The sequence below is a fragment of the Anser brachyrhynchus genome (assembly GCF_964034855.1).
Source record: "Anser brachyrhynchus genome assembly, chromosome: 10".
NCBI classification, from domain to species: domain Eukaryota; kingdom Metazoa; phylum Chordata; class Aves; order Anseriformes; family Anatidae; genus Anser; species Anser brachyrhynchus.
In genome coordinates, this window is record NC_137705.1 from 5,544,574 (window position 1) to 5,572,537 (window position 27,964).

The 27,964-nt window shown below is 44.4% G+C and overlaps 1 protein-coding gene across 5 annotated transcripts in view; it reads left to right on the forward strand.

The window, feature by feature from the left end:
• Positions 1–4,486: 4,486 nt before the first annotated feature.
• Positions 4,487–27,964, forward strand: part of TAFA4 (TAFA chemokine like family member 4) — a 75,933-nt gene continuing 52,455 nt past the window's right edge. Inside the window, exon 1 of one of the 5 annotated variants that reach the window (XM_080606475.1) lies at positions 4,487–4,621. In XM_080606475.1, the coding sequence (XP_080462601.1) occupies positions 4,607–4,621 (15 nt within the window). In that variant the 5' untranslated portion in view covers positions 4,487–4,606. Of the gene's footprint in view, positions 4,622–18,713; positions 19,534–21,191; positions 21,430–27,964 lie in introns of those variants that run through there. The other 4 variants (XM_080606474.1, XM_080606472.1, XM_080606471.1 and 1 more) reach the window with 4 other exon arrangements.

A 27,964-nucleotide genomic window follows, 5' to 3' on the forward strand; every position in this document is an offset into this window, starting at 1 on the left:
GTAGGCTTAGGAAGTCGAAGGAGCTCTGCATGCGAGTAAAGCGAGGCCCCATCTGCGCTGAGGAAAGATATTCATTACAGCTGACTTGTCCTGTTAGAATTACTGCCCCAGACTGTTTCTCGAAAAAGGATGTCACTAAGATATCTATTAGAGTATTTCATCGCCACACTTGGGCACCGAATATTGAGCAGGGGGGCTCCTGCTTAGCCCAGGCTCTGCCCCTGGAAAAGGCTTCCCCCTTTCCGTCCACCTCCCTGCAAAACCAAGGAACATGTACGTTGGTGTCTTCCCTTCTAAAAATGAACTCCTCATTAGAAAAATAGTGAAAAACAGGTACTTTGCTCTCTGTTTCGCTGTATGTTAAAATTATATCCATCTTAATTTGTACGTTTCCCTCTTCCCCTTTGGCAAACACTGCTCCGGCTCACATTACAGGCTGGTTGGTCTTAATGATCTCCTTTGTAACAAGTGCATACACATCTTTTGGGAGAGCTGAAACACCTCAAAAGAAGCTTCATTTCTGATTGAGGAAAATGCAGCTGGTAGGGCTGGGGAGTATGCGACAGCCACATTTGCTGCTGTCACAAAGTGGCTAAAGCACACTCGCTCTTTCTCATGCGGTGTTTTGCTCTAAATTGAAGATGCAGCAAATCTCAGTAATAGCTGGGGCTTTGCTAAACGGCACCCATCTGCTGAAGTCGTAACCTTCATTTTAATTAAGACCTCTGGTTTTGGAAAACTTGACCTGAGACTTTCATTTCCTTTTTTTTTTTGTTGTTATTTAATGTTTCGACCTACGCTGGCCTACAGGCTCCTGATGGCTTGTGAAGCCCAGCAGTGTTTTGTTTGACTCCTGCGCTCATTAGGGACAACGAGTAGTGTCTCTGCTTAAAACTTCAAAAATTCTAATCAGGCAATCAGACCAATTCTTCAGGAAGCCACTGCCCAATTGAGTGCTGGTTTTGCTGAAATTCCTGCCCTGTGTTGTTTCCAACAGTTTTTGTCTGTTTTTGCCTTAATTATGTGCCATGAGGGGTGGAACAACTTGTGTGTCTGCAAACTTTGTGAGCAACACTGCTATCCTTTGTTGGCTGGGAACTTCTTTTCACTTCTGTTTTATGTTGTTTTTTTTCTCCATGGTTCCTGACCACATGCCACTTGGAGTTTCCTCCATGAAGCTGCCACCAGCGCCAATGGGACTAGGTTTTATCATTGCTTATTGCATCAAGACTGCACAAAGCAGCACAAATCCTCTGTTGGTCTCCAAAATCACCAAACAAGGTCAGACCGGCTCTTTTTTCTTTATTTTATCGTGTGGCACTGGAACTTCCTTGAAATGCGGCGCAGTGGTTCTGTGACCCGTAAGAGAGGTGATGTTATGAAGCTACAGCAGAATTTTTTGACCCAGCTTGTGTTATGTGAAAACCTGAGAGGCTCGTGGTGCCATCCCAGCTAAACGCATGGTGTGCTGAATAAACCTACCTGCTGCACCGCACGGCAGAGCTTTTTGTGGGTAACCAGCAGGGCCTGAAGCCACAAGAAAAGGTGAAGCCAAGGAGAAAGATGGGAGACGAGTTTATGGGGAAGCTAAAATGGTGGGTGTGGAGATTTTAATTAATTAATTGCAAAGCTAAAGAGAAAATGAATATATAACCAATACAGAAATAACTCGTGCCTAAAAATAGCCCCAGAAATCAGTTTAACTGAGAATATGCTCAGCCAAGTGAAGCCATTTCCAAGGTGCAGGGTGATGAGAACAGGACCCGAGCGCGCCTTGCCATTGTCTCTTCGGCTGGAGCACTGCACGTGAGAGTCCCAATTGCTGCTTCCTGCGTACAGCGAACCGGTAGAGATATTAAATTGGGGCATAATGATGAATGAAACCGTGGGACGTGTCTTGATTATCCCAGGGTTCTAATGTATAATTGAATTATTTTGGTAAGTATATTTCAAGCCCTTTGATTTCTGGCCTCTGTTTTTAATTACTCAGCCCCCTCTTGCCCTTGTGCATTATTATGCTATTCATTAGCATTCCGTGAGACTACAGAAGTTTGACTTCTGAATAAAGTAGCGTACAAAAGAGAAGGGATGCTTTTATCTTACCACTTAATAATTTAAATGGATCTCTTTTCTTTAATCAATGTTTAATAGTACAATAGCTGTTTATTTAAACTGCACATTGCCTAATTTTGCAAACAAAAAAGAGGGGAAGGATAAACACGTTTAGAAATAATGAGCTTTGTAACTATTGTAATCTTCAAAAGATTTAAAATATCTACAGCACTTATAATGTCGGTTCCTCTCAACGAGACAGTAACATGGGCCTGGATGTATCTGTATCATTTATGCAGCGTTAAGTAGTACAAGCCTATTTTTTATTTGCGGGAAGCAGAAAACCTTGCTAATTGCAAAACTGAAAGCTACTCAGCAGCGTTAATATTGTTGGCATGACCGCCAGCTGTGATGATTAGGATGTGTGACAGAGGGAGAGATAATTTGATCACAGGCCTGGGGACTAGGAGCTCCTGTGGCCTGCTCCCTCCCAGCACACCTATGAAGGAAAATATGGGGAGAAACATAGCTGGGGTAGAAATCCAATGGGGATGCTCTGTGTGTGTGATGTTTGTGCTAAATCCCCAACAAAATGGGGTTTGGATGAGGCTCGGTCACTGTGGGCTGGAAACCGGGAGCCTGAGCTATGGCAAGGTCAGGGGGACCCGCAGAACCCGACATAAAAGAGATGGGTTAAAGCACTCGTCCCTCCGCTTGGTGTCCTCATCTGTAAAACAGGAATTGATCAGGGATATCTTGAGGATTTAGAGATATCTGGAGACCGCTTTGGAGGCATTAAAACTAGTGAGCATAATATCTGCATTTCAAAGTACTCTTTGGACATCACTTAATTCATTTTGACAGCAGCCCCGCACAAGAAACGTGGCCATCTCCATTGTCTGGATGGGATAACTGAGACCAAGGGACCGGCCTGAGATGAAGGCAGCTGGGGAGGGGAACGTGAGCACAGGGTAGCACCAGGACAGGGGTGCAGTGTCCCCAGCAGCCCAGCAGTTTGGTTGTAAAAGCACCCGTGCCGGCAAACTGCTCTACCCACACGCACCGGGGGTGTTAATCCTACATAATCCCCGTCTGATGTCCTGGCCAGGCTGTTTTCAACAAATTATTCCCCAGGCAGCAAGACCAGACCTTTTTTTCCTGTTGATTTGTGTCTCCTGGCCCCTAAATCTTTCCTTTTGCTGCCAGCACATCCAGTTCTCTCCTTTTTTTTCCCCTTTTTTTTCCTTCCCCCTTTATCTCCCCAGATCCACATCTCACAACCCTTTGTGCAAGCTCAGAGCTCCTTCCCTTCTCTGCCTTTTTTCTTCCTCTTTTCTTGGCTTCGCAGAGGTCTGGAGTAAAGACTGGAGGGGAGTGACTGTGTCAGGAGCAAGAGGGTGGTAAGGACTGCGTGATGCTGTGGGCTTGTTCCCTCCTATTGGGACTGTTTTGTAACTCCTGTTGACTAGGAGAGCTTAGCTGGGTTATTCTAACATAAGATGAGGAAGAGCTAAGACTTTTTTTTTTTTTTTTTTTGACTCTTTCTTTCACGCTAAACAGATTTATCCACGATAAGAGACCCTGCTACTGACTTATTAATTTGCAGTGAGCTGCGGTATTAAAAGCGGCTGAGATTTTTTTTACTGTTTTTCGCGTGCATGCCGAAAAAAGTTGCACACGGCCAACTCGGAAGCTGAACGTGCAGTTCCAAACCCGGAGCCGATAGCGGTCTCACGCTCAGAGCAGCCTGCCCTGCTCCACGCAGCACGTTGCCAGCGGTTCCTCCAACTCGAGGGCTGTTTGTCCTGGGGGGCGGCGGCGATTTTGTATCGCAACGGCACTTAGGGAGCGTGGCCGCGGTTGCATTCCGCTCTGCAGTCGCTGGTTGCGAGGCAGTGCCCTCCCCCGTATTTAAGCACCTGGCTGCCGCTGAAGCGCGTATTTGGCCAGCACCGCTGGAGCGGGCACCGGGGCTCCGGGAGGAGCGGAGGGCGCGCGGGGAGTTGGGGAAGGCTGCGCGGAAAGTGCTGCGAGAGCCGGGCTGCCTTTCTGGGGGGCTGCTGCAACGTGCTGCCCCCGGCTTTGCTCTCAGCACCGCCTCACCTTGCACTTTTTCCATCGCAAGCACGTTTCCCAGCCCGCTCGTTTATTGACAGCGAGCGGGACCGTGGCGCACGGTGACACGAGCCGGGGGGGGCGGCTGCGGCCCGGCCCCTCCGCCCCCCGCTCAAGTTGCGGCCGTCTCCAAAAAGATGCTGCCAACTCCGGGCGGGCTGCGAGCTGAAGCGGCGTCTCCTTCCCCATCCCTCGGCTGAGCAGAGCCCGGCGCCGGAGCTGGAACAAGGTCAGGGCTCCGGCGGGGGGGGGGACCCGGGCAGCAGGGGGAGAAGCGGAGGGAGGCAGGGGGGAGAGAAGCCGGGGCAGCGCCACCCGGCTCTGGAGAGGAGAGAGGGGAGGGGAGGGCACCAAGGAGCCGGTGCGGAGCCGGTGCGGGGCTGGTGCGGAGCATCCTCCCCGCAGCCCGGGAGGGGAGGCGGCCGCGCTGCCCCGCTGGATGCGGCCCCCCCGGGTAAGCGGCGCCGGGGGCAGAGCGGGGAGGGGATGGGGGGGGGTGCTGGTGGTGGTGGTGGCTGGGGGGCGGCTGAGCTCAGCCCCCCGGGAACTTGCGGTGGCCGCAGCCGCTCCCCGGCTGCCTGGGGCTGGCTGGGTGCCGCCGCTGTCAGCCGAGCCCGGGGCGAGTCCGGCGGCTGGGCGGGAGCCGGCTCCGGCACCGCGATGGGGGAAGCCGGGCTGCACCGCTCCCAGGGCTCGGGAGAGGCTCCAGTGCCCGTTGGTACCCGCGTCCGGTGATTAATTCGGGCCGGTAATTAATTCGCTGCCGTAGTTACTCCAGCGAGTCCGGGCATTTGGATGGTGCGAGCAGCCGGACAAGCTCGCTTGCAGATATCACTCTTTCTCCCCACCCCCCCCCCCCCCCTTTATAAATGTTTTTAATTTCAGCTACCAATTTTACAGCTTCTGAAATACTTCCATTTCCCACATCAGGTGGTTTCTCGCTGCTGGCACTTTTACCTTTCTGAGTGGGAGATGTTGAAGATTTACTTTCTTTAAAATAGAGCAGTAACAATGCCCACTTCTTTCAGTGAGACGTGTTATTTCCTGACCCCACCAACTTCACTTGGACAATAGAAGCTGGAAATAGTCATTTCAGAGACGCTACTTTCCCTCTTTCAACAAGTTGCATTATTCCCTGCTCCAGTAATTTCCTCTAAGACTCCCGTTCGTCATCGTTATGTAGATGGTGTGTGAGATGCGTGATGTTCAACCTGCAGTCACTGGGGATTAATGCCTGGGCATGACATCATCGACAGCCAATGAGGCGGTGGGTTTGGACCCAAACTGACCCAAACTGTCTTCAAATTGATATGGTGGTCCTCCCCTGCTCCGAGGGAACAGCCCAAGTTTGGCCAACGGGGCTGGTTTCCGAGCACGGGCTCCTTGCGCTGCCCCCTCTGGGATAGGCAGGGCCCGTTAAACAGCCCCGTGCGTGCGGTTGGTCTGGTGGGTCAAGGATTTCATTTCTTGGCAGAGGACGTATCACTTTGCTGATATCGATAGTTACGGTGTGACTGAGCTGGCTGTTGGCAGCGTATAAGCAGCCAAAGTGTTCTCAGCCTCTGTGGCAGGAAGGCTGCCTGAACAGTGTGCTGGAGCACAGCGGCTTTACCTGTGCTAAACGCCTCCCTTTCCTCACTGCTTAGAGCTGCTCACCTGGAGGTAGGCACGGACTCGGTGTCGGAGGAGTTGTAGGGAAACTGTGCAGGCAGGAGGGTGCTGCTGCAGCTCCCCAGGCAGGACAGCGTGTGTCCCCTGCCTGCCGATCCTTGATGTGCTCTTACCTCCACCCCAGGACCTCGGCACCTCCGTGCCACCAAGGTCCAGCAGCTCTGAAGCCCTCGGCCTCTGTCCCTGCTACGTTGCTGTAGGGCTACTTAAAACTCAGCTGCCTTGGGTAGCTTTTGCAGGATCACAGCAGGTGTTATTAAGCACGGCCTGCCTCCAGAAATGGACATTTCTGCTTCCTTAACCTTCATCGTTTCACAGCAGATTTGTTCAAGTCCCCGCAGGTCAGCTGGGGGCTTCAGCGCAGACTGCCCGAGACCCTTTGTGTCAGGATCACCAAGATTTGCACACAAATCTTGTGTGCCGGTTTAAATGTCTTCTTCAGGTTCGCTGGACTTCCTACTGTTGAACGTAAATTTTTGGTCCAGAGTTCATTGCAAAAGTCTTAATATTTTTTTTGGATAGTTTATAAGCAGGTGCAGGTGAACTCCCCTACCGTTGCCTTTGCACCGAGAGCCATTTATATCGAGGGAACCACGCAGGATATTAGCAGTACGGCCAGCAAGCCTCAGAGGTGTGTGCAGTTCTTACGCCTTCAATACCAATAAAACATGACAGGATACATCTAATGAATTACCTTTAAATTAGAAAGCAGTAAACAAGCCGTTATTGGATTAGGGGAATATTAAAATTAGAAAAATGTTAGTGTCTTTTGATATCCCGTGGCACATTTTTACTGGCTAGGAAATGACATGGGTTACTGCAGAGAGAGAGGGTCTCTAGAGAGCTGTAATGATTTTCATCTGTGTGAAATAGATTTTTTTTTTGTTTATGCTATTACTTACAGCATTATCTAAACATAAGATGGTAGCAGATTTTTTTTTTCCTTCTACTTTTACACTAATGTTTGCTATTGTTTTTCTGAGTGACTTAGTGCTTGTGGAAGGTGTAGATTTGATGTACTCTGTTAGCTAAAAGCTCCTAATTATACAAGAAAAACACATGCAAAACAATACAAGAGGCTTAGTGATAGATTTCAGTCCAACACTGAAGAGCTTTTCTGCCTTGCCAGGGTGCAGAGATGATAGCTTGGGTTCATGCCCACGTATTCCATGTCGTCCTTGCTCGGCTACCTAGAAGGCTGCCCCAGCTCTGGTTTATGATTTAAATCGCATGAAAAGATTCCTACTGGCTTCACTGGGATTTACATCTACTCCTAAGAACTAGACTAAATCCACCAGCTCTCCCAGTTATACATCTCACCATGCAAGCGCTCCCTGGAATTGCCTCCCAGATGTGACTGCTCTGGATTAGATCTGAATTGGCAACTGGCTGGAGGTACTTGTGCAGAGCAGCTCCTGATCTCCCCATGCCAACCTTTCATTAATCCGGGGCCAACACCTGCTGTCCTTTCTCCGGCAAGATGCCCAACTAAGGACTGGGTTTTGAATGAAAAGGGCAAAATCTGGCCAGCACGGCTCAAGTGGTAGAAAAAAATGTATATTTAAGAGGCAAATACTAAAATATTTGGTGGAAAGTCATTAATTATCAGGTTCATCTAGAATAAAACTTCTTGTGAAATCTTGAAATTACTGTGATCCTGCAATACCAGGTAACTCTGGCCAATGGAAAATCAAGCCCTTAATCTAGATCTAAACTCAAACTAAACTACAACAAGCAGTGGTTTTGTTTCAAATATTAATATTTAAGAATACTCTAAGACAAGTTTTTTTTTAAACTCCTTATCAATATGAACATGGAGCAGCAAGCTGCCTTTGAGAGCTAAGCCTCATTCCAGTGTCCTGAGGAAAGTCTTGAGGATTCTGCTCTGTCCTGGATTTTGGAGGAGTGTTCAGAATAAAGAGCTCTTTGGTACGTGTGCTCGTCACCCAATATACTGCATTTTCCTTGTCTCACTCACACAGTTTATGGCCCTGGAACTTCTTGCCCCCTCTCAAGGTCTACTAGGAGAACTCCCTCAGCATCTCTTTTTCCCTTTTAAAAATTTGATAACCGTCATGCAAGCTGTTGTTTTGAAGCCAGTGTCAGCCCTGTAGATCAGGAGATCACAGCACACTTTCACCTGAGGTTAGGCAGTGCAACGTGAGCTGCTTTGCAGTGGCAAAGCATCCTGAATGCTTGCAAGCTATGGGGATTTCTACTGGGCTATGTCACTGAATCCAGACTTCTTTGCTTTTCTACAAAGGCTTATACAGAGGAACAAAGGGCTGCAGATTTCACCAGTTTTGGTTTATGTTAATTTTTTTGCATTGATTACTTTGGAAAGGCTGGTTAGCTGAAAGGCTGACTTCCTCAGAGCCAGCGCAACTGCTCCAGAGTGAAGCTCAAATAAAGGAAAGTAGTATCAGGTATCTCTGTGCCTCAAAAGGTGACCCGTTGTTTTTATTGCCCTTCTGTTGTGTTTCAATTTCAGTTACACTTTACAGAGAACATCTGTGGAATAAAAACTCTGGTGGGGGTCAGGCCTTTCTCCTTGGAGGATATTTCCCCTTGTGCAGCACCAGTTTTTCTCCCTCCCTCCTTTAAAATAACAAGTCAGGTGCCATGAACAGAAAGGATTAAGTGGCAGCACTTCCAGCCTCAGCCTCACATGGTGGTGAAATTCTGATTAAAGAACTTAGTCCCCAGCCCTCGATGCAGAGCTTTTGCCCCTTTCTGCTCTCCAACCTGCCACTTGCAGTACACCTTAGCTGTGTGCGTTGCGTCCTTCAAAAACGGAAGGGTTATGGTATAGCTGGGGCCAGCGTGACTTGTTGTTTCTGGACTGACCAAGTAAAAGGAGAGAGCAGGACACTGATGGTTTAACTCTTAAAGAATTTGTAGGCTTTTGTCCAGTCTGCAAGAAACTGCCAGCTAAACCAGACGCATTTCAGTAGTGCCTAGACATGGATAAACCAGTTCACACAACTTGTTTTAGCTTTTTAACACACATTGCAAATCTCAGGTTCACATTTGCATAATTCGGGTTATTAGTTGATGTGTTTGCATTTCCTAAACTACGTGCCAAATTCGCATTTGGCATCAGCTTCAGAGTGTTAATCTGAGTGTAAAGGGGAAAAGGAGAAAATTCAGTTGTTGTAGGCAGCATCAAATGGTTAGTGACTTTTCTTTTCAACAAAATTAAATGACTTTCTTTTTTTCGTGAGTCATTTCAGGTGTTCTATGAAAAATTTGGAAATTCTCTTAATTGATAGGGTACCTCGTCTTTCACAAGTGCATCTCCTGGATTTATATATATTGAGAATTAATAAAGCTTCCAGCGTATATTCTGAGCCTGTGTAATTAAGGACTGTACTTCGATGTCATTTGTTGTGTCACCCAGACTCCAGTTGGGGAGACCAGGGTATTTTATGTTGTCATCTGCAAGCGGGCGCATCCCTGCATGAGTGAATCTGTTTGAAGGACCAAGCTGTGGCTGCTTTAGTCTAGAGAGCATAGTTACCCTCGGATTTCTCTGCTGCTTCCATTATTCAATGAGAATTATGTGTGTTTATGATAGTCTGATCAGCAAATAGAAGTGCATTGCAGATACAGATATATTGTGAAGTACAGCGGTTTACATTAATAGGAAGGATTTATCTTGTTGCAGTATTGAATTTATGATGCTAAGCTGTGATATTTTCCTGTTTCAGAAATGTTATATTGCAGTGAGCTGATATCAGGGTGATAAAATAAATGTTTCTTTTTTAATTTAAGCCACTGTAACATGCTAATAATGTCGGAGACAGGAAGAGAAATGTCTTACTTCAGAGATGAATATAATACATTGATATTGTAATTTCTCAACAAAATTCATTTAACTTAGACTCCTAAATGAAACTTCTTATTTTGTTTAAATGACAAAACAGATGTGGTTGTGGTCTTTGACAGAAGCATACTTTTGGACACCAGTTTTGGGGTTGATATGCTCTACTTAAATTAGTTTTTGGGGCTACTTCTTCCCTGTGATTCTAAAAGAGAAATAGAGAAGCTGTAGTGGCTGGTGATGGTCCCTTCGCTGGACATCCTTGCTTCCTTCCATCTTCCTGACAAATGCCTGACAGATGTGAATATCAGGAAGGCAGGAGGAGTCATCTTTGCTGTCATCTCCACTTCTGGCTGTTGCCAGGGACCTTGTCAATGCCAGGGCTGTATTCAGGACTCCCAGTTGCCCTGTTCCTAGAACATGGGATGGAGCGTGAAGGAAATCTTTGTGCTGATCTGCAGCACGCTTCCACTGCCACCTGCATGTTGTGTATATCAGCTCCTGGGGGGAACTGGCCAAGCCCCATATTACTCAGAGATGCTCCCTGGGTTGTGCCTTGTGCAGGGAAGGGGAGTTTCGTTGGCCCTGCTCATGGAGCTGAGCAGAGAGGAGGCTGCTGCGGCTTGGTCAGCACTGAAACCTGTTTCTGGGGCCACAGCACTGCTCCTTCCTCAAGGAACATCGGGACGCAGCGAGCCAGTGAGCTTGATGCTGGTCAGCTGGTAGTGCTGTTATGAAGCTAAACCTTTTCCTCTTTGCACATACGGAGCTTTGTCTCACCCCATGAAAGTTTTAGTGATTTCACTGGAATGGGTCCAGCATGAATACAGGTAGCTGTAAAAGACTGTCCTGACTGCCTGGTGGGCTCCTGTTGATTGTGTTGCTGTTTGCACTGAGCACCATCAGTGTAATGACTGTGAAGCACCGTGGTTAGAAGTCAAGTGCTATAAAAATTTCCCCAAACGTACATCCACAGCAGCAAGTGGACTTGCACAGAAAAAAGGCCATTGAATTGAGAAAAAGGATTCGTAATTCTGTGGAATATAGAAAGATTGTTGTCTGTGTGTATTCCTGTTACATTAGTCAGTGAAACAGCGTCTTTGAATCTTTGCATTGATATCCTTTACCTGTAAGAACATAAGAGAGTATTTGACATTGGCTTGTTTAGCTGAAAGGTACTGCTGGAGCAGCAGTTTGACTGTGGAAATATTTACCAGTTCCAGGGTGTATAGGTTTAACTGGAGATGAAGAGGGAAAAAGCAAAATATGTATTTTAGTGTTGAATTATTCCCATATTTTTGGTATGCTGCTAAAATGATCTGTTCTGCTTTGGAATAGTTATAGATACGTTTCTTTTTAGGGACAATTAAAAGACCAAAATTTTGTTAGAAAATTTACTTTTAAAACGCTGCACAGGTTCTCTTAATTTATGAGAGTATCAGGTAAGAAGGATTCTCCCCCTGTTTCTACACCGAATTGACACAGAGGGATGGATCTGAGGTGAAGCAGGGCAATTTCTGGCAGAATTAGTATAACATTCCACCTGAGAAATGAATGGGTTCATTTGGTTCGTTAACTGTTAGAAATTAATTGCTATTGAGCTTATCCACATACTTAATAGCGTTTCCCTCCAGAACATTTCCTTCCTGTAGATGTTTCCAATGTATTTTTGTGATATATACTTAGGTTTAACAATAGAATAGACGTAGAAGCCCTAAACCTCCAAGAATAATTACTGTTTATAGCACTGAAAAAGGTGCAGCAACGTTAAATACAATTACTTACCCTGCCGGTGGGCATCGTTCACCAACCATATGCTTCAGGTTGTGTTTGCTCTCTAGTTGTGCCCTGGGCTGAGCCGAGCCGTGCTGTTGGGTGGATGAACAGGTAGCTGCCTCTACCCAGCCTCTTTGCAGATGGCTGTAGAAATGAGAAGAAAATTGGGTGTTTTGAGCAAAACTCTTTTTTTCTTTCCTGTTTTCCAAGTGCTTCTTGAAGAGAATGTTCAGCAATGAATGAACTATTACTGTTAAATCTTGCTTGGAAATATACTCGAGAGGGACAGCTATTTGTAATTAGCATATTTGGAATATAAATAATTGTATTACGGCTGAAATACTGATACATCTTCTGTTTTTTCCTCATCTAAGAGAAAAACTAAAGATTGAATAAAGCCCAACTGATCTTGTTTTAAATGCCTTTTTCTACAGAAGTAACATCTTCTGTTACAGTTAATGAGTATTGTTGTCTTTTGCTCAAATTCTTTGTTATAGAGGCTTAGAGCAGAGGGCTTTAATAATTAAAGGGACACCTTCTCTGGAATGACTGTCTGATAATAGTCCATAGGATTTAAGAATAATATTTTAAAATAATTGGTTTTCAAGTGAATAATTGTGCATTACTAATTGGAGGGCAAACGGAAAATCTGTAACCTCCAGACAAATGGTGGTGTCTGTCTTTAAATAGCCAAACAATTTTTCCTTCTATTTTTCCACCCTCAAGACAAAAATAGAATAAAATAAATCTCATTCAGGTTGCACTTAAATATGACCAAACTGATAATTACATTATTATAGAGAAGGGCAGGGTAGCTGGAGGATATGTACAAGGTGCATTAGTCCCACAGATAGAAGCTGATTTACTTATTGATAGTAGAGACACGTTTTAGTCACTTTATAGAATTAACAATTGATCAGCTTGTTAGGTTCTAGTTCTTCATAAGCACAGCATGTTTATTCATTATTGTCATTACATGGTGCAAGCAGCTGAGGTCATGATTAGCGAGGCAAAATCTAGAAACATTTAAACTTGCTTAAATATAACTTCTGCAACAGGCAATTTTTGAGCAATGCACTGATTCTTGCTTTTCACAAATAAATATAACTTATACCTGCCTGGGTAATTTGCATTTCATTTACATTTTTTTGAACCATCTGATCTGTTTTCCAAATACCAGAGAATCAGGCTTATAGAAGTGTAATAAGATGGGCGACGTAAGATGGGCATTGCTTTTAAATTGCCTCGGTCACTGTAAATATACACCGATACATAGTATTGCAAATGATAAACTAAACACGCTGCTGGGGGAGAATGGAAAGATGTTATTCCAATAAATATATTCATGATTGTTTGTTACTAAGCGTAAGTTATTTTTTCTAAATCAGCATTGACTTAAGCTTGAGCAAACTCAATAGCAAAAGTTCCCACAGAGGCTTCTCCTGCTACATATGACTAATATATTAAAGAAGATAAATAGTCATTTTTAAAATTTATTACACAGTAGGGTTGAACACAAGAGGAAACCATTTTACAAATCTGAAAGTTAAGGTCACCCTGAGAAGAAAAGGACACTTAAGATGACTAGAAAAAGTCTGCTTTCTCAAGAAACCGAGATTCAAAGTTTACTCTTTTCACGGTGTCTTTTATAAAGCTTTAGGATCCCAAGTGTAAAACCAGGGGCTGTTTTGATGTGCAAATAGTTTGAAGCTGTACAGCGGACAGGCATTTAGACACTCGCATCTAACCAGTGCTATAGATTAGCTTCCAGTCTCTTAATTCATTCCTGACTATGAAGCTTTTTGATAGAGGGTTTTTATAATATAACCTAGTATTAGGGATGAACTCTCCAAAACATATTATTGAACTCTTCTAATAGTTTTTAATAGTTTTCCCATTTTCTTATTCTATTTACAAATATATATTTTAAAATCTGTTATGTGTATTTCAGTCACACTGAACGCCATTAAGTTTTGGTTCATAATTCAGACTTCTAGGAGTAGGAAAACTTGCTCAGTAGCATTTTCTTAGGGCTTGTTAATAAAGTTAATGAATTATTTTTCTATTAGGCTGTCTTATCTTAGCTAATACTGCTTGCTTGTTTGAGCTGTAGCAAATCAGGACAACATCGATTTTCTTTAAGAGATGAATAATGAAAGATCTAAATTCTTAAATATGTAGATAAAGATAAGTGACTTAATTAAAAAATTATCAGTGGAAGGTAGTAAGATGAGTTAACTGTTTTAATTTGTTTTATATGTCAATATGCTGTAACATAACCTGGAATATTATATAAAATCCATTTCTGATATACTTTAATTTTTAGTATGGTTTCATTGTGTCTTCTGTGAATTATTCTTTTGCAAATTGCTCATGTATTGTGAATGTTAAATCCTTGGAACTATCTGTTCCAGCGTTAGCTTGCACAGGCCTTGCCTCTGCAGATATTTAATGTCCAATGCAATGCATCCTGATGAAAATAGCCCTACTCTGATCAATAGTAATATTTACAGGCTTTGCCTTCAGTGGTGGAAGGTAGGTTATGATTGTTTTTCCAGTGACTGGCAAATTCTTCTCTTTGATCACATGCTATGAATACCAGAACCAGGCTCAAACTCTCGCGATTTTTTGACTAGCTTTACAAATTACTCGTGATGAAAAAGGGAAGTCTTAGGGCCTCCGTCTTTCTTCCAGTGTTTCTTCTGGTGTCATGTATCTCTTGTTAGTGCAGAATCCTGTTGCTGCAATGGGGTGACCGGCTCTGTAGTGCAGAATAAAGGCGTTTGTGAGGTTCTGAGTGTGTGCCAGACTGGCTGGGTGCTCTCATGGGCATGATAACTGTGTGTGGCCGCTGCTCCCAGAGGAGTTGTTAGAAGGAGCTGCTCTCTTAAGACATGGTAGCTGAACTCATTAAAGGAGCAGATAAATAGATAAATGACCTTCTCTATTGCAAACATTTCCCCCCCCCCCCGCCTCACATAATACAGCATGCACCCACAAAAATTGCACGGGTGGATTCCCCAGTGGAATAATGATGTGCATAGCACTGTGCCTTGAATAAGACTTTCACAATTCTCATGCTTAAATTCTAAGTGACTCCCAAGTCATGCCGCTTTTCAAGCTTGAGGATCCTGTTTTTCAGAATATATTTTCTCAAATCTCAGTGCAGCTACAAATATACCATATGACAAGCATGGCTGAGCTTCTGCTTCAGGTCCTTGGGTCATTGCCTCTCCGTCGCAATTGCATTGTCCAACAGTTGTTTTGAAATTTAGTTATTCCTATATTTTCTAGACAGCTCTGTTAGCTTCCTAGCATGAGACATTAGATGGTTCACAAAGATTTTCAGATTTTGCCTTCTCCTACAGCCTTGGCTGCTCTCTTTGAAGAAACATAGTTGGATAATGGAAAGGAAGGGTGTGCTGTGGGTAGGCCATGCTTATAATGGGAAGGGATTGGACAGTGCCTTAAAATTAAGGTATTGGTGCATAGGACACAAGCTGAGAAGTCTGTTGGGATGTCTTTGTCTAGGAGCATCCATGGGATGACTTGACAACACAGTGGGTGATTTGGTCCTTGGCAGACAAATCTTTCTCTGAGGTTGTTACCCAGCAGCTCCCTGCCAAACTGTGAAGAGTTGAGCATAGACTGGTGCTTCAGGCTTTGCTTTATCTTGTTTTACTCATTTTGTCTTGCTTCAGCTTTTGATTAAACATAAAACTCATGTCAATGAAATGAGTAGCAAACACCTGCCGCATTATGGATTTTGCTACGTTAGGAACTACGAATGGGAGCCCGTGTTTCTCATTCAGAAGAGAAAGACTGCCAGGATCAAAGATGTAAATAAGAGCCAAGGAAAATTAACTGCAAACCTGTCAAGTCTGGTCTGGCTTTATTTTTATTACAAGGTGCTCAGCAGATCTTTCTTGGAGATGTTTTTTTTTAAAAAAAAAAATTCTGCTACTTGTGCGAATTCAGCTGAAACTTACCCAGTCACAGCAGATGTACTCTTATTGGTCTTTCTGTACCAGGGGAGCAATGCTGGGATTTTTTCTGTTCATCCTGAACCATTTCTTTTTTTTTTTTTTTTTCTATGCTGTGCAACATATAGACACGGGGTATGGTAGTGGTTCTGCAGCTGGAGCATGGATGTCAGAAGATGGGTGGTCTCTGGTGGAGGAGACCTTCAAGGGGTCCTGGTGCTTAATCCAGGCTTGAGCGCTGTATGCAGAGAGCTCAGCTAGCCCAGCACAGATCCAAGCACGGAGCAACAATGACGATGCTGAACCCCAGTCTGCTGTCCCCTCAGTACAACACTCATGCTTCTAGCCTGAATGCTGACACAGAGCATGCAGACCTTGGCTCTCCATGCGATAGACAGCCTGCTCTTCATCTCCACACTTGTGCATCTTTGCTGGAGGAGGATGCGCTGTCATCGGCTGACCTATTTGACCCTAAATCCTTCCGAACGGAAAACAGGAAGCTTCAGAAGCTATTACTTTCCAGTTAGAGTGACTATCACAGGGATATTCCATTATTAAATTTGAAAATTTTCATACTCTCAGAGATCAGATGTTGAGGCCCTCAGGTTCAAAAGGCAGTAGATTATTCATGTGATACTGCGCCTTGCAGGTAATAAGTTGGATGGTGGTACTGCGAGCAGAGAAATAATGAGGAAGTCCTGTACGCTTGAGTCAAATTGAGAAGGACAAAATCATGGCTTAAGAACCCAACTGTTTTTGGCTTGAGTGCAAAAAATAATTTAAAATGATAAACCACACCCCCACTGGACGTTTACTCTGTTTTAAGCAGTAGTGTCTGTATATGAAGCAAGTTATGCTGCATTTCTGCTATAAAGATGCTATAAACCTCTTCATACTCACAAACACCTCCTAAAAATTAAACAATTTGAATGAAGCTGAACAGAACTACCCAAGTATTTATCCTATTTGCTCAAAGCCATCACCTTAATCGTGGTTGTGCTAATCGTGGCCAAGAAGCTTGTCATTTGCAAGAAAGGGGTTTCACACGGAGAGGGGGAAAAGTAAATCTAGTAAGTGATTTTCTAGATCTTATTATTTTTTCCTCCATTAGTGGTTCTGTTTTGCATCTAATTAGTAATCAGTGTTAAAGTGAAAGGCCTACGAAATTCCTACTATGATCCCTGAGATGTAGTGCATTTTTAATAACTGCAGATTTTCATCTAAAACAGCCCTGTGACTATCCTTGCTTTCTTTCAGGTTGTGTGGTTGCCTTGCATATTGCCAGGCTATGGAAATCCTTTGTGCAATAATCTGAAAAATTTGATTCATGATGTAACCATTCCACGGGACTCTTTAAAAATATATCTCATCGTGCAGGAAATTCAGATGGGAACAGTTAAAATGAGAGAGTTTCACTTTTGTGTTTCAGTTCATCAATCTTTAAAGAGACACTAGTAGGTCAAATGGGTCTAACACTGATCGATTTACAAGAAGAATCCCTTTTTAAAGTGAATCACAATTCATCTCCAATAGGAAATTGAAAAAATAAAATAAAATGCAGTCACTGTGGTCCTGATTGGGGAGTATTTAATTAGCTCAGTCCCTCACACACTTTAGTTGTTCGTCCCTTAAAATCCATAAGCCAGTCTGATCTGCTTTTTACAGTCCATTACATTTTTGTTCAGGTAGCTCTTACTAGATTTGAGAATTATTTTTGACTCATGCCTACCATCAAGAAGGGCATCTTTTCTTGGGTTTGAGGACGGGTTTCCTGCAATATAACAATAAAGCATGTCTGTCTCCCAGTCTTCCTACCAAAGGCTGCTTGCTTCTTAACTGTAATTTAGGAAAATGTAAGACTTTGGTCACCACCCCATCACCATCTGGCAAATATCTGTTGAAAACTTGCCTTGGGATCTAGTGAAGCACTCGTGAACTTGTCTTCCTGTAAGGACAGCTGCATTTGAGCTACACCCGGTGTGCTGGTGTAAGGGTGCATCTGGCAAAAAGGTTGAAGTAAAGGAGGCATGCTGAGGGTATATTGTCATGGGATTATTGGTGGGGAAAGCTGCTGGAAAGTTGCTGTGACAAGGTGTGTGAGTCAACCAGTGCTCACCACAGGCTGAGATAAAGCTTTGGACAACGCTTGCTGAGTCAGTCTTTGTGAAAAATATACATAGGGTTCTGGTTTTTCTTTCCCATCTCTCTGGCAAACGGTATCTCATGCTAAATAAGTGAAATAAATGTGCCACCTAGGTGTTTTGTGTGTGTGTGTGTGTCTGTGTGTCTGTGAGTCTTGAGATTTTATTCATGAAGTCTCACTTCATGGATAAAAATAATTAGAGGAAATTTTTCTTTTCTAATTATTCTAAGAGAGTTAATAGCTCTCCAGTGGTGATGAAAAATTGATTAAAAGCTGATTGTTGTCTACCCTGAAACTAAACAAACAGTCAACAATTTATTACTTTCAACAGATCTCGCATTTTTAAGGCAATCATAATCATGGGAAAGTGAGGGGATCTCATACTTCTTTTCCAACCCTGAGCATTTCAAAGCATAAGCAAAATTACGCCACTTACCCTCCTCCCAGCTCCTCCCATCAATCACACACAGTTATGTGATCATGAGGTGGCTTGTGCATGAGTGAAAGGGCAATACAGAAACAAAAATCCATCCTAGGCAGATTGGGAACTGAAAACCTTAAGGTTCAGCCTTCTCTGAGCTCTGTGAAAAATGCCTCTCTTTTTTCAAGAAAGGAGAAAGTTTCTAGCTTCATCCCCGAAGAGGACATGCTGTTACTCATTCCAAGTCTGGCTGTGGTCTCCTTCCAGTCGGGGTAGCTGGTTGAGCCTCCTGTATGGAAACATGCTGTTCCCTCGGCTGTGACAGGTACCAGAAGGAGGACCCTGCTTCTGTCTCTCCTTCGTCACTTCAGGTGCTTGAGAGGTAAACACCATGCTGACACCCTTCTCACTGCTTCTGAAAAGCAGCGCCAGCTTGCTGTGGCTGCTGCAACCCTGTCTCAGCAGTGATAAGGAGTCTAAAACTGTTCTCCTTTCGAGGTGTGCTCCTTTTTCAGAGCTCTGTCTGGCTTCCTCGTGCCTGTAAAAGGATGAAAACAGCAGCCAGTAGATGATTAACCTCCTTTAAATGGGGGGACCTTCTTTCGCTATTGATCGGTGCATGAACTCCAGTGGGGTTTCTTTCCCTGCCTGCCAGCCCTTCTCCTGATGCTCTCACACGCTGCTGCCAAGCAGGCGAGCTTCCCAGAGGAGCACGAAGAGCTGCTATGTAAACAAGAAATAGGGCTGAGGAGGGACGGAGAAGGAGGCCTGAAGGATTGGGCTGGAAGGGGAAGAGACAACGGCAATCATTTCTGGGGGAGGAGGAAGCAGAATCTAAATAACAGGACTTGTGAAATTCTCTTATTTCAGGGCATGCAGCAACAGGTACTGCTGGAAATGAAAATACCTGGGAGAGAGTGCATTACCTGCTGTATTCATATTGATACAGGGATTTTTTTTCTGGTTACAAGGGGAAAGACAAGGGCATGTAGGGGAAAGGTAGAGTCACTCCATGTATATGCCAGTGATCTGCTGGGGAAACTAACCCAGTTAGGGCATGCTGCTTACACATCAAAAGTGATTCCTCTTTCTGAGGTCTTTCCACTTTCAAAATTTGCTTTTATTTCTGGCGATGTCATATCGATTCCAGTGCTACAGGACCAATGGCTCAGGAGATAATTAACAGATGTCTGCTCATTCTTCTTTTTGACTTAGTAGTAGGCTCTCGTCAGGATGCAGAAAACCTTATGAGACTCCTGGTACCTGAAAAGCACAATACAAATGGGTACAGCTACCACCTCACCCAGGTCTCTCGAACTCAATGAGAGTTAAACCCAGCTGTGCTGTGCCCATACAGTGATGGTGGTGCTCCAGTTAGCTCCAAACAGCAGATACTTCTCCAGGATACAAGGTTGAGCACTTAAGACGGTGCAGTCAGTGTTGGAATAGAAGCTGTTACCCCCAGCTCCGACAGAGCTGTGTACAGTGGGGATGCCCTCCGTGATGGTCAGTACTTCCATCCAGCATGGTGCTGCCAAGCCAGAGTAAGGTAAATACAAACTTTGAGACTGGTTCTGAACATGCTTTTGTTTATTTAACTAGGACAAAGATTGAACAAGATTGGGTTCTTCTTTAAAATGCAATTGTTTTATTGATCTAGTTCCAAATCTTCATGCCACACAAATGCTTTGCTGGCATATTAGCAATGTTTTGTCTCTATCACTGAATTACAGAAAATGAGGAATGATATTAATTAATTAATTTACACTAACAGTTCCTGAATTGACAGGTCAGGTACCTGGATCTGGAATTTGCCCATTAGGTAGAGGAAGTAATGATTTTTTAAAATAATTTGAGGAGCAGGATTTGATAAGAAAACATTTTCTAATACCAAGTAAAAAGATTGCCCAGGGGTACTGTAGTCAAGTGACAATAAAAGATCTAGAAGCTGGCTTATAGCTCTCCTTGGTCTGTGCTTTTCCCCTCCCATCCAAGTTTTGTTCTTCACTATTGCCATAAGAGATTCTGTATGCTGGCAGAATCTCCAACCAATCTCAAGCTGACTGTGCTATCTTTGTACAAAAATAGGAATATTAAAAATGCTGCCTTTCAATTTGCTGGTAGTTATCCTGTGCACTACCCTGTGACTGAGAGCGCAAACAGAAATAGCACAGCACAAGATATTTTGCTATTGGCTTGTGTAGTTGATAACACAGGTGCTAAAAATGTGCGTTCAGTCCATAATTACACTTCTGGAAATTTAGTGCTGTATTTATGAAATGCTTTTCATTAGAATCTTTTAACAATTAGCTAATGAGTCCCAAGTGGAACAATTATCCCATATACCCAGACAGTTGGGATTCTTCATCAGCCAATGTGCATCCACTGCTCATAAAGCACGTTTGCACTCTAAGAGCAAATCGAGCTGTTCTGTGCTTTTCTCTTGGAGGAGAGTTTCATGAGCTGAAATGAAAGCAGAGATCAGACTACACTGGTGACACAGAAATGGACAGACCCTGTCAGCGTCATGCCTGGTGGGGACTTGGGGGGAAGCATGAGGAGACGTGCTGTAACTATTTACCATGAGTGAGGTGTTTTAGAGAACAGGAAGATAAAATAATACTCTAATGCAGTAGAATTGCAAAGAACTAGACTTAGTTGCATAGATCTTCTCAGACTCAGAGGTCTGCATGGAAAAATCAAATAGATGTAGGTGTTTTTAGTTTCTTTCTGCCACTATTTTCCTCCAATAACTTCTGACAGATGTATGCTTGATGACTGTCTGCGGTCAGGGTTCTGAGGCATAAAGGGAACATAGTCCCCGTACAGCCCCTGAGCATCATGTAATCCCACCCTATGCATGCGGAAGGGAGCTTTGGCAATCCTGTAGGTGTTAAAGTGGTAAGTTAAAACAACTCCAGTGCAGCAGACTCCATGAGTCCTTTGAGCAGCTTGTCCCACTCATTTCCCACACTTAGACAGAAAGTTTCCCCCTGTGCACACACTAAACTATCTTTGCAACTGATAACAATTTTTTATGGCATTTGCCATAGCTACAGAGAAACACTTCTTTAAATCACACTCTTCTATAAAGCAGACCTCTTTGAGGAGACAGTTGTTATGTCTCTCATAAACACTTTCTTCAGCAAACGAGCACAGCTACTTCAAATTTTCTTCACTGATCATGCTTTCTGAATCTTTTAATTGCCATGCAGTTTCCTTGGGGTTGCCTCTTGTTCTTAATTTGAATGGTGACTTGCAGCTGATGATCATCTGCTTCTTGCATGTGAGCCCTGGCCTGGCTGCACAGCAAGGCAGAAAGCAGGTAGGTCTGGGACCCAGTGCCTTATCCAGAGGCACAAATGGATACGGGGCCCCTTTCTCAATTCCATCCCTTGTCCAAGTGAACTCTGCAGAAACACTGGCCAGCCCACCTGGGTCCATGGTGAGTGATTTGCTCTGTAGCTGTGGATCTGTTATCTCTTACTTCTGTGGGAGAAGTGAATCAAATTCCTACATCAATCCAGGGTATGAGAAACAGTGTCATTACTGCTTGAGATAATCTGTGCAACCACTTTACTGCTTTGCTACCTGGTAGGCAAAGTTTATAGTAGGGGAAAATGCATATTTGCTTTGTCTGAAATGTTCTGCTGAGAGATTTATTTCGAAGACCTGTTTCTCTGTGTTTCTCAGTGTGCTGCCTGCTTTACAAGAGTACTGCTCTGCTCCTCAGAGGTCAGCTGGGAGTGGAGCAGGGCACTGCCTCCACTCTGCCTCCTCTTTGAACAGGGTTGAGGCAATTCCTGTGCTTTCTTGAACGCAGCAACTGCAATTCTTCCCATCTCTTAAGTAGGCCATACACCAGGGGGTGGGAAAGATTTTGAGCTGTTTCACAGGCTGCAGCGAGGGCCTGAAAGAACCTGGATAATCACAATGAAAAATTCTCTCTGATAAATGTAGTTGAAAGGGTTGAAACTCTGGGCTGTAATGAGGCGATATCCTGTGTTTGCTGTCCAAGTTCGGAAGTCTGTGCAACCTTAAAAATGAAACCTTGATAAAAATACTTACCACTTCACGTGTTTACTTTGGCAGCAGCGTTCTTTGTAGGCTGGTGATGAATAATAAATAATGCTATATGGAGAAAAGGGTATATTCTGTCTTTGCTTTACAGCTATAATAGCTGTACTTTAGTTTCTGAGTAGTCCTGTTGGTCTCGGCAGAATTTTTCCTGAAGGAAAGATGTTGGCTCAGTTTGAGATGAGAGAGCAGGTTCTAAAATGTTTTTCCTAAAAAATCCATTTCTAAATGAGATTCTATCTCATTTATATGATCTTCTCATACACAGAGAGCATACTTTTCGACTGCAAGTGAGTAGTTATTCATGCCAGTATAACTCGTCTGCTGGTTATACTTGCCATGTAAATACAATTGAAAACTGTGTTCTGGGGATCACAGGTGCTCGAGTTAATGTACTTGAAAAAGTTACTGCTCCCCTGCCTGGAGGAGACCTGAACTAGGCCCTGTAGTTTGCACTGCATCAGATTCTAAGTAGATACCTGACTAGTTTTGCCTCAGCAGAGGTGGCAACGGCTGTGATTTCAAGCTCCTCCTTACACTCTGTGAACTTGAGAGCTTCTAGAAGTCCTCTAGTTCTCACCCTCAATCCCTTGCTTGAATGTGTTTTCTGATTCTGCATGCTACTGTTACTGCTTCTGTGTGCCCTGAGCTCTACCAGATTAAATTTGAAGGCTACAAACTCCCACTTAAAAACGTGTCTAGGAATGCTTTCCAGCAGAGGATCCACACAACTCAACTTCTTACTCTCTAGAATTAACTGGGGAAGAGTACACCTTTTGAGATGGAGAATTAGGGAGTCCTTGGCACATTTTTACAACCCTCCCAGGTTGTTCTCTTACCATGTCCACAATGTATGGGAGGTTTATCTCACCTCTAAAGGAGATAGTGAAGACACATACCCTAGAGAGAGCTCTGAATGCTGATGAAGACAGACACATCTCACCTAGACATATGGCACACAGGATGTCTGTGTGGCTGGCCCCACTGCTGGTGGGGTCAATGCCTCATGCTATGTGGATATAACAGCAGTTCAGTACTCTCTTCTTATGAAACCATGAGTTTTATTTCCTTTAGCTCTCACAGTACTGTTTTATTTTCCTCCCTGCCTCCCTCAGTTACTGTTAAGTCAGGATTTGAAACATTCCTGTGGAAAGTGCTGACTTGTGGTGACAGACGGAGGGGCCACCAGCAGAGGCTGATGTCATAAAAAAGCACTTCAGAAATTGCAGGTGAAGCCTGTTAGGAGCCTGATGATGTCTGAGAGGTGCTGGGAACTGCCACTGTCTCCCAGGGAATTTTACATGCCTGGCTTTCTTAAAAGTGAGTAAGCACACCTGCAGTTTGGTGCCCCCTCGATTAGCTAATGTTCTTATTGTCTGAAGAGCCTTCTTACTTCAGTTTGCTTTATGCTAAGGACCTTGATGTGACCAGGGCTCCCTCAGTGATACCCGCAGGGAAGAAAATGCAGCAGAAAAGTTGATGTCGTCTCTGGGAGTGAGGGATACAGCAACTGGTCCCAGTAAAAGATTTGCTTTCCTGCACTGACAGTGATCTCATGTTACTACATGCATAGCTTTGTGTCCATTCTCAGTTTGCCTGGCGTAGCTGTTAACGTGAGTAAGGATGGGCAGAACTGAGACCTTTAAGAACCAGACTTGTCCCCGTGTGGTGCACCAGCTGGATTGAGGAGCTGGATGGTACATTAGGTACAATCTGGAAAGCTTGTTACCTCTGTTCGTGGTATTAATGAAGACCATCTCTGGTTACTTTACCTTCTGATGTTCACTTCAGAAAACTTGACGCTGAGAAATCAGCAGCAATGCAGAGAAGAGCTACGTGATGGTTTTAATAGTGCAAAACTTCCGAGGAGAGGCTTCTTCCATCTAACTTATGTGAAGTTTGCTCAGTGAAGGCTTGCCCTCAGGCTGCAAGTGCCGTGTATGGACAGCGGTACCTGATAGCAGAGGAGAAGGAAAAAAAGGCCTAACGAAATCAGGTGCCTGGAAGCAGAAGCTGGACAAGTTCAGATTAGGAATAAGGTGCAGTGTTTAGAGTGAGGTTAATTAACTGTTGGAATAACTGGGCTGTGGTGAATTTACTGCCACTTGAAATCTTCAGATCAAGCCGAACTCACTGGTGGCTGTGACCTGAAGAATTATTTCCCTGTGGAAAAAATTCTGGGGGCTCGTAGAGGACCTGGGGGGGAAGGGGAGAGCAGCCTGTGGGGCAGCCCTCAGCCCCGTCTCCTCACGCAGCGGACAGCAGCGTGGCTCCGGAGGGGAGGGTGACCGGAGGAATGCGGTGACAGCAGCGTGCTAGTATGATTAATGACAAAATTTAATTTGCATGGACAGCTCATTCTCGCAAAAAGGAGTGCTTGAAGATGAGAAGCTTTGCAGCAGCCTTGGAGGAATCCCTCGGAGGGCTCAGCAGGGGACAACGAGCTGGCTGCCACGGAGCACTGGGTGCAGGGTGTCCGGATGGGCTTTAATGAGATTTCTGAGTCGTGACAGAACGGGACGTGCCCCACAGCTCCCCGCTGGATCCTGTGGCAGGCCGGGGCCGGCTGAGCCGCCGAGGGGCCGCCAGAGGGCAGCAGCACCACACGGCAGAGCCGCTGCCCGCCCGCCTCGCCCCTCAGGGCCCCTCAGCGCAGGGCGGCGCCGCCATGTCCCCGCCGACCACCGGCGGCCGTGAGCCGCCATGGGCGCCGCCTTCCCCTCAGGGGAGCCGCCTTCCCCTCAGGGGAGCCGCCTGCTCCCGGGCCCGGGGGGGCAAAGTGTTTCTGTGGGGTAGATGGGTGGTCAGTGCCCACCCGGTCTGTAGTCACTTAGCCCCACAACCGGCCCTCTGTGTGGGGGAGCTGATGGTGACAGGTGGAAATTGACAAGGAGGCGTTTGCTGTTTTTTTTTTCCATCAATTTCATCTTCATTTCCCCTCTGACTCAAGCAACGGTGCTTTTAAATTAAACAAACGGATTATTTTTTCTCTTCTAAGAAACTGCAGGACACCAGAGTTTAACAGGGATGGCAGGGGGTTCAAGCTCTGTGGCTGGTGCCTTGCCCCGTGAGATGTGTGGTGCATACATCTGCTTCCTTCTTAGCTGTGATTTTACAGAAAAAGTCTTTTAAGGGATGTGCTGTCTTTGGTTTAAACGAGGAATTACTGAGAATGGAGAAATTAAGGCCTTTTAAATATTTAATGGACGGAGATCCTCTAAATTATTTAATAGCTTATTATAAGAGATGGCTTAAAATGCTTTGGTAATTTATCCTTTACAGAAAGTAGCTGTAAGAAGTATTTTACAACGTGTAAATATTGGTAGGAAATAATACCTACTTTAAAATACTATCTTATTCCATCTGCCAAAGGAATTATATAGCACCCATGCAATTACCAAATAACTTGAGACTTGTATTGTAGCTGCTCCTGAAATGCTTCTCTGGCGTAGGACAATGCTATTTGTACCCCTTTTACTGGAGTGTGGGGCCACAGAGACAGGCTGTAGTCCTGTAGTCCCAGAACATAAATGGCCATTGCAATTTCCTTTGGATACCAGATCCCAGAAACTTAGTTTGGGTGTGCAGATGCCCTAAATGCTGAGCCAGGAGAGCTGAAGCAGGGACTGGAGTGACTGACGTGCAAAGCAGGAGCTGTTCGCGGCCAGCCCATGTGTAAATGCTGCGAGCGTGGGGCCCTTCTTGCACACTTCCTCCTTCCCTTCATTTTTAGAGCTTGGGTAGAGATGGTGCTGGGGGTTCCACTGTCTCCTGGCTAGAGCTCAGGGTATAAAAACAACCCCTTTCTTTCTGAGGTTGCTTTCCTTGGGTAACTTCTGTTCAAATCCTTCCTGAGTAAATTTACCTTGCTCTGCTGAGGTCAAGCACTTCATCCACAAAGCACGGGTTGTTTTCAGACGCTGTTGGCGCCTCTTGGGAGGCGATGCTGATCTTTATTGTTTTAAAGCTGCTTGCAGGGTTTGGCTGCAGGTGGCCAGCGGGAGGGTGGGTGGCTGCCCTCACAGGGCCCAGCAGAGCTCTTGGTGCAGCAGGTCAGGAGTGATTCGCTTGTTTGTGCACTCTGCAAATAGGCAGCTCTTCTTTCCAAAGCAGCGCTACGCCCTGAAACGGTGCGGGGGCCGGCATTAAAACCACCGGTCACAAAACACGCACAAAAGATGGTTTCGTCGTGAGAAGCCTGGAATTCCTTTCACTGTTATTAACCAGACGAGGCTCCCATTTCTGTTCTGTTCTCCATGTTTTATTGAAATGAAACAGCTGTATCTCAGACTCAGAATTGCACTGTAACAGTTTGCCTTACAGTTCCCTCAAACAACCTCATTCTCTTAAAAAATATTGCTGCCTGCAAGGCATCAGAAAGCCCCAAGATATGCTGGTGGCAGTATTATCAGTCTTCTATGCTGTATCCATTTAGTCAGAATGACTTAGAATAATCAATGCTTCCTTGTACTTAACCAGTGTTTAACATGTGTTTACAGAACAGGTTACACTAAAGTTAGTGTTTACCTGTAGGTGCATCTAAAGTTTTTTTTTGTCCTTCTCTCTAATAAAAGTTACGGAAAAAAGAAACACCCAAACCCAATTTAGTTTATCGAAATATTGATTTCTACAAGAGCACTGTAAGAACGTATTCATCTATCTACCCTATTATGAAAGGGATAAAAAAGTACTGCACAACCACCTCAGTCATTCAGTACTATATTGAAAAGCTTGTTTGCTTCTTTTTTTCCCTCTATAAATCTTTTCAGGCACAGTGATTTTTTGCTAATATTACATGTAAAAGAGCTAATAATAAGAGGCTTAGTATTGGATGGTAGTGCTTTGTCTTAAGACATCTCTTTACTCACATTTTGTTTTGATGATAAGTGCTGTGTTACAATTTTGGCTCATTCTGAAACTCTATATTGGAAAATGAAGACAGAGTAAAATGTGATTAATTATAGATTGCTGGCCTGGTACTTCTTTAATTCCATCAATTACTCTGGTTTCTCATGGTGTCCTGAACAGAAAGGAACTGTGTGTGTGAAGCCAGGGGCTTTCCTGTCCTAAGCTCCTGAAAGGTGTCTGCTAACCTGCCTTTATGACCCCAGAGATGCTTTGCCCTCCAATGTGATAGTGTAACTTTCTTAAAAGCAAATTTCTAATTGATCAAAGGAAGAGTGAAATGAAAGGAGTGGCAGGAGAAGATGAGAAAAGGTTATTGTGATCCCTCTGTCAGTGAAGACCACATTATTATTACTCTCACAAATTGCACTGTGTCATGTTTTCAATAGCAGAAGGTCAAGTTGAGCCCAGGGATAGAAGTGAGAGAACAAATATAAACAATAAAAGCAAAGAGACTCGAATGCCTATGAAATGGAGTGTTTGAGCTCATTATTCTGTGGAACGTGCGTCAGTACTGCTGCAAAACTGTCTCCACGTAGCGACTTGGAAATGGAGCTTCTGGATACAGGTGGGCTTGGCATGAGATGTGATGCCGGGAGCCAAAAGCATCGGAGGGAGCCATAATACATTGATGACACAGACACAATCCTACAGATGCAGCCCTACAGACCCTCTGCTCCCGAGGTAGCTGGAATCCTTGGCCAGATCTTTACGAAGACAGTGAAGGATTTCACCCTGTCTTTAATAACCTCTGGTTCAATTTGTCGGAGGTTTCAAGTAATCATGTGGAAATCTGTTTGCACTGTGGTGGTGTCTTTTCTAGATCTAACAGTTTCCACAGCATTTGTGTAGAGGCACATGGCTGTAAGGACGCAGTAAGCAGTGTGCATTGTGTTTGTAATTTCCAGTGGAGTGAACTCTGCTTTTAGTTAATATAGTGATATTTCAGAGCTGTCTTATCACTGTTTCTCTGTGTTCCTGGAAACAAGTGAAAAGAG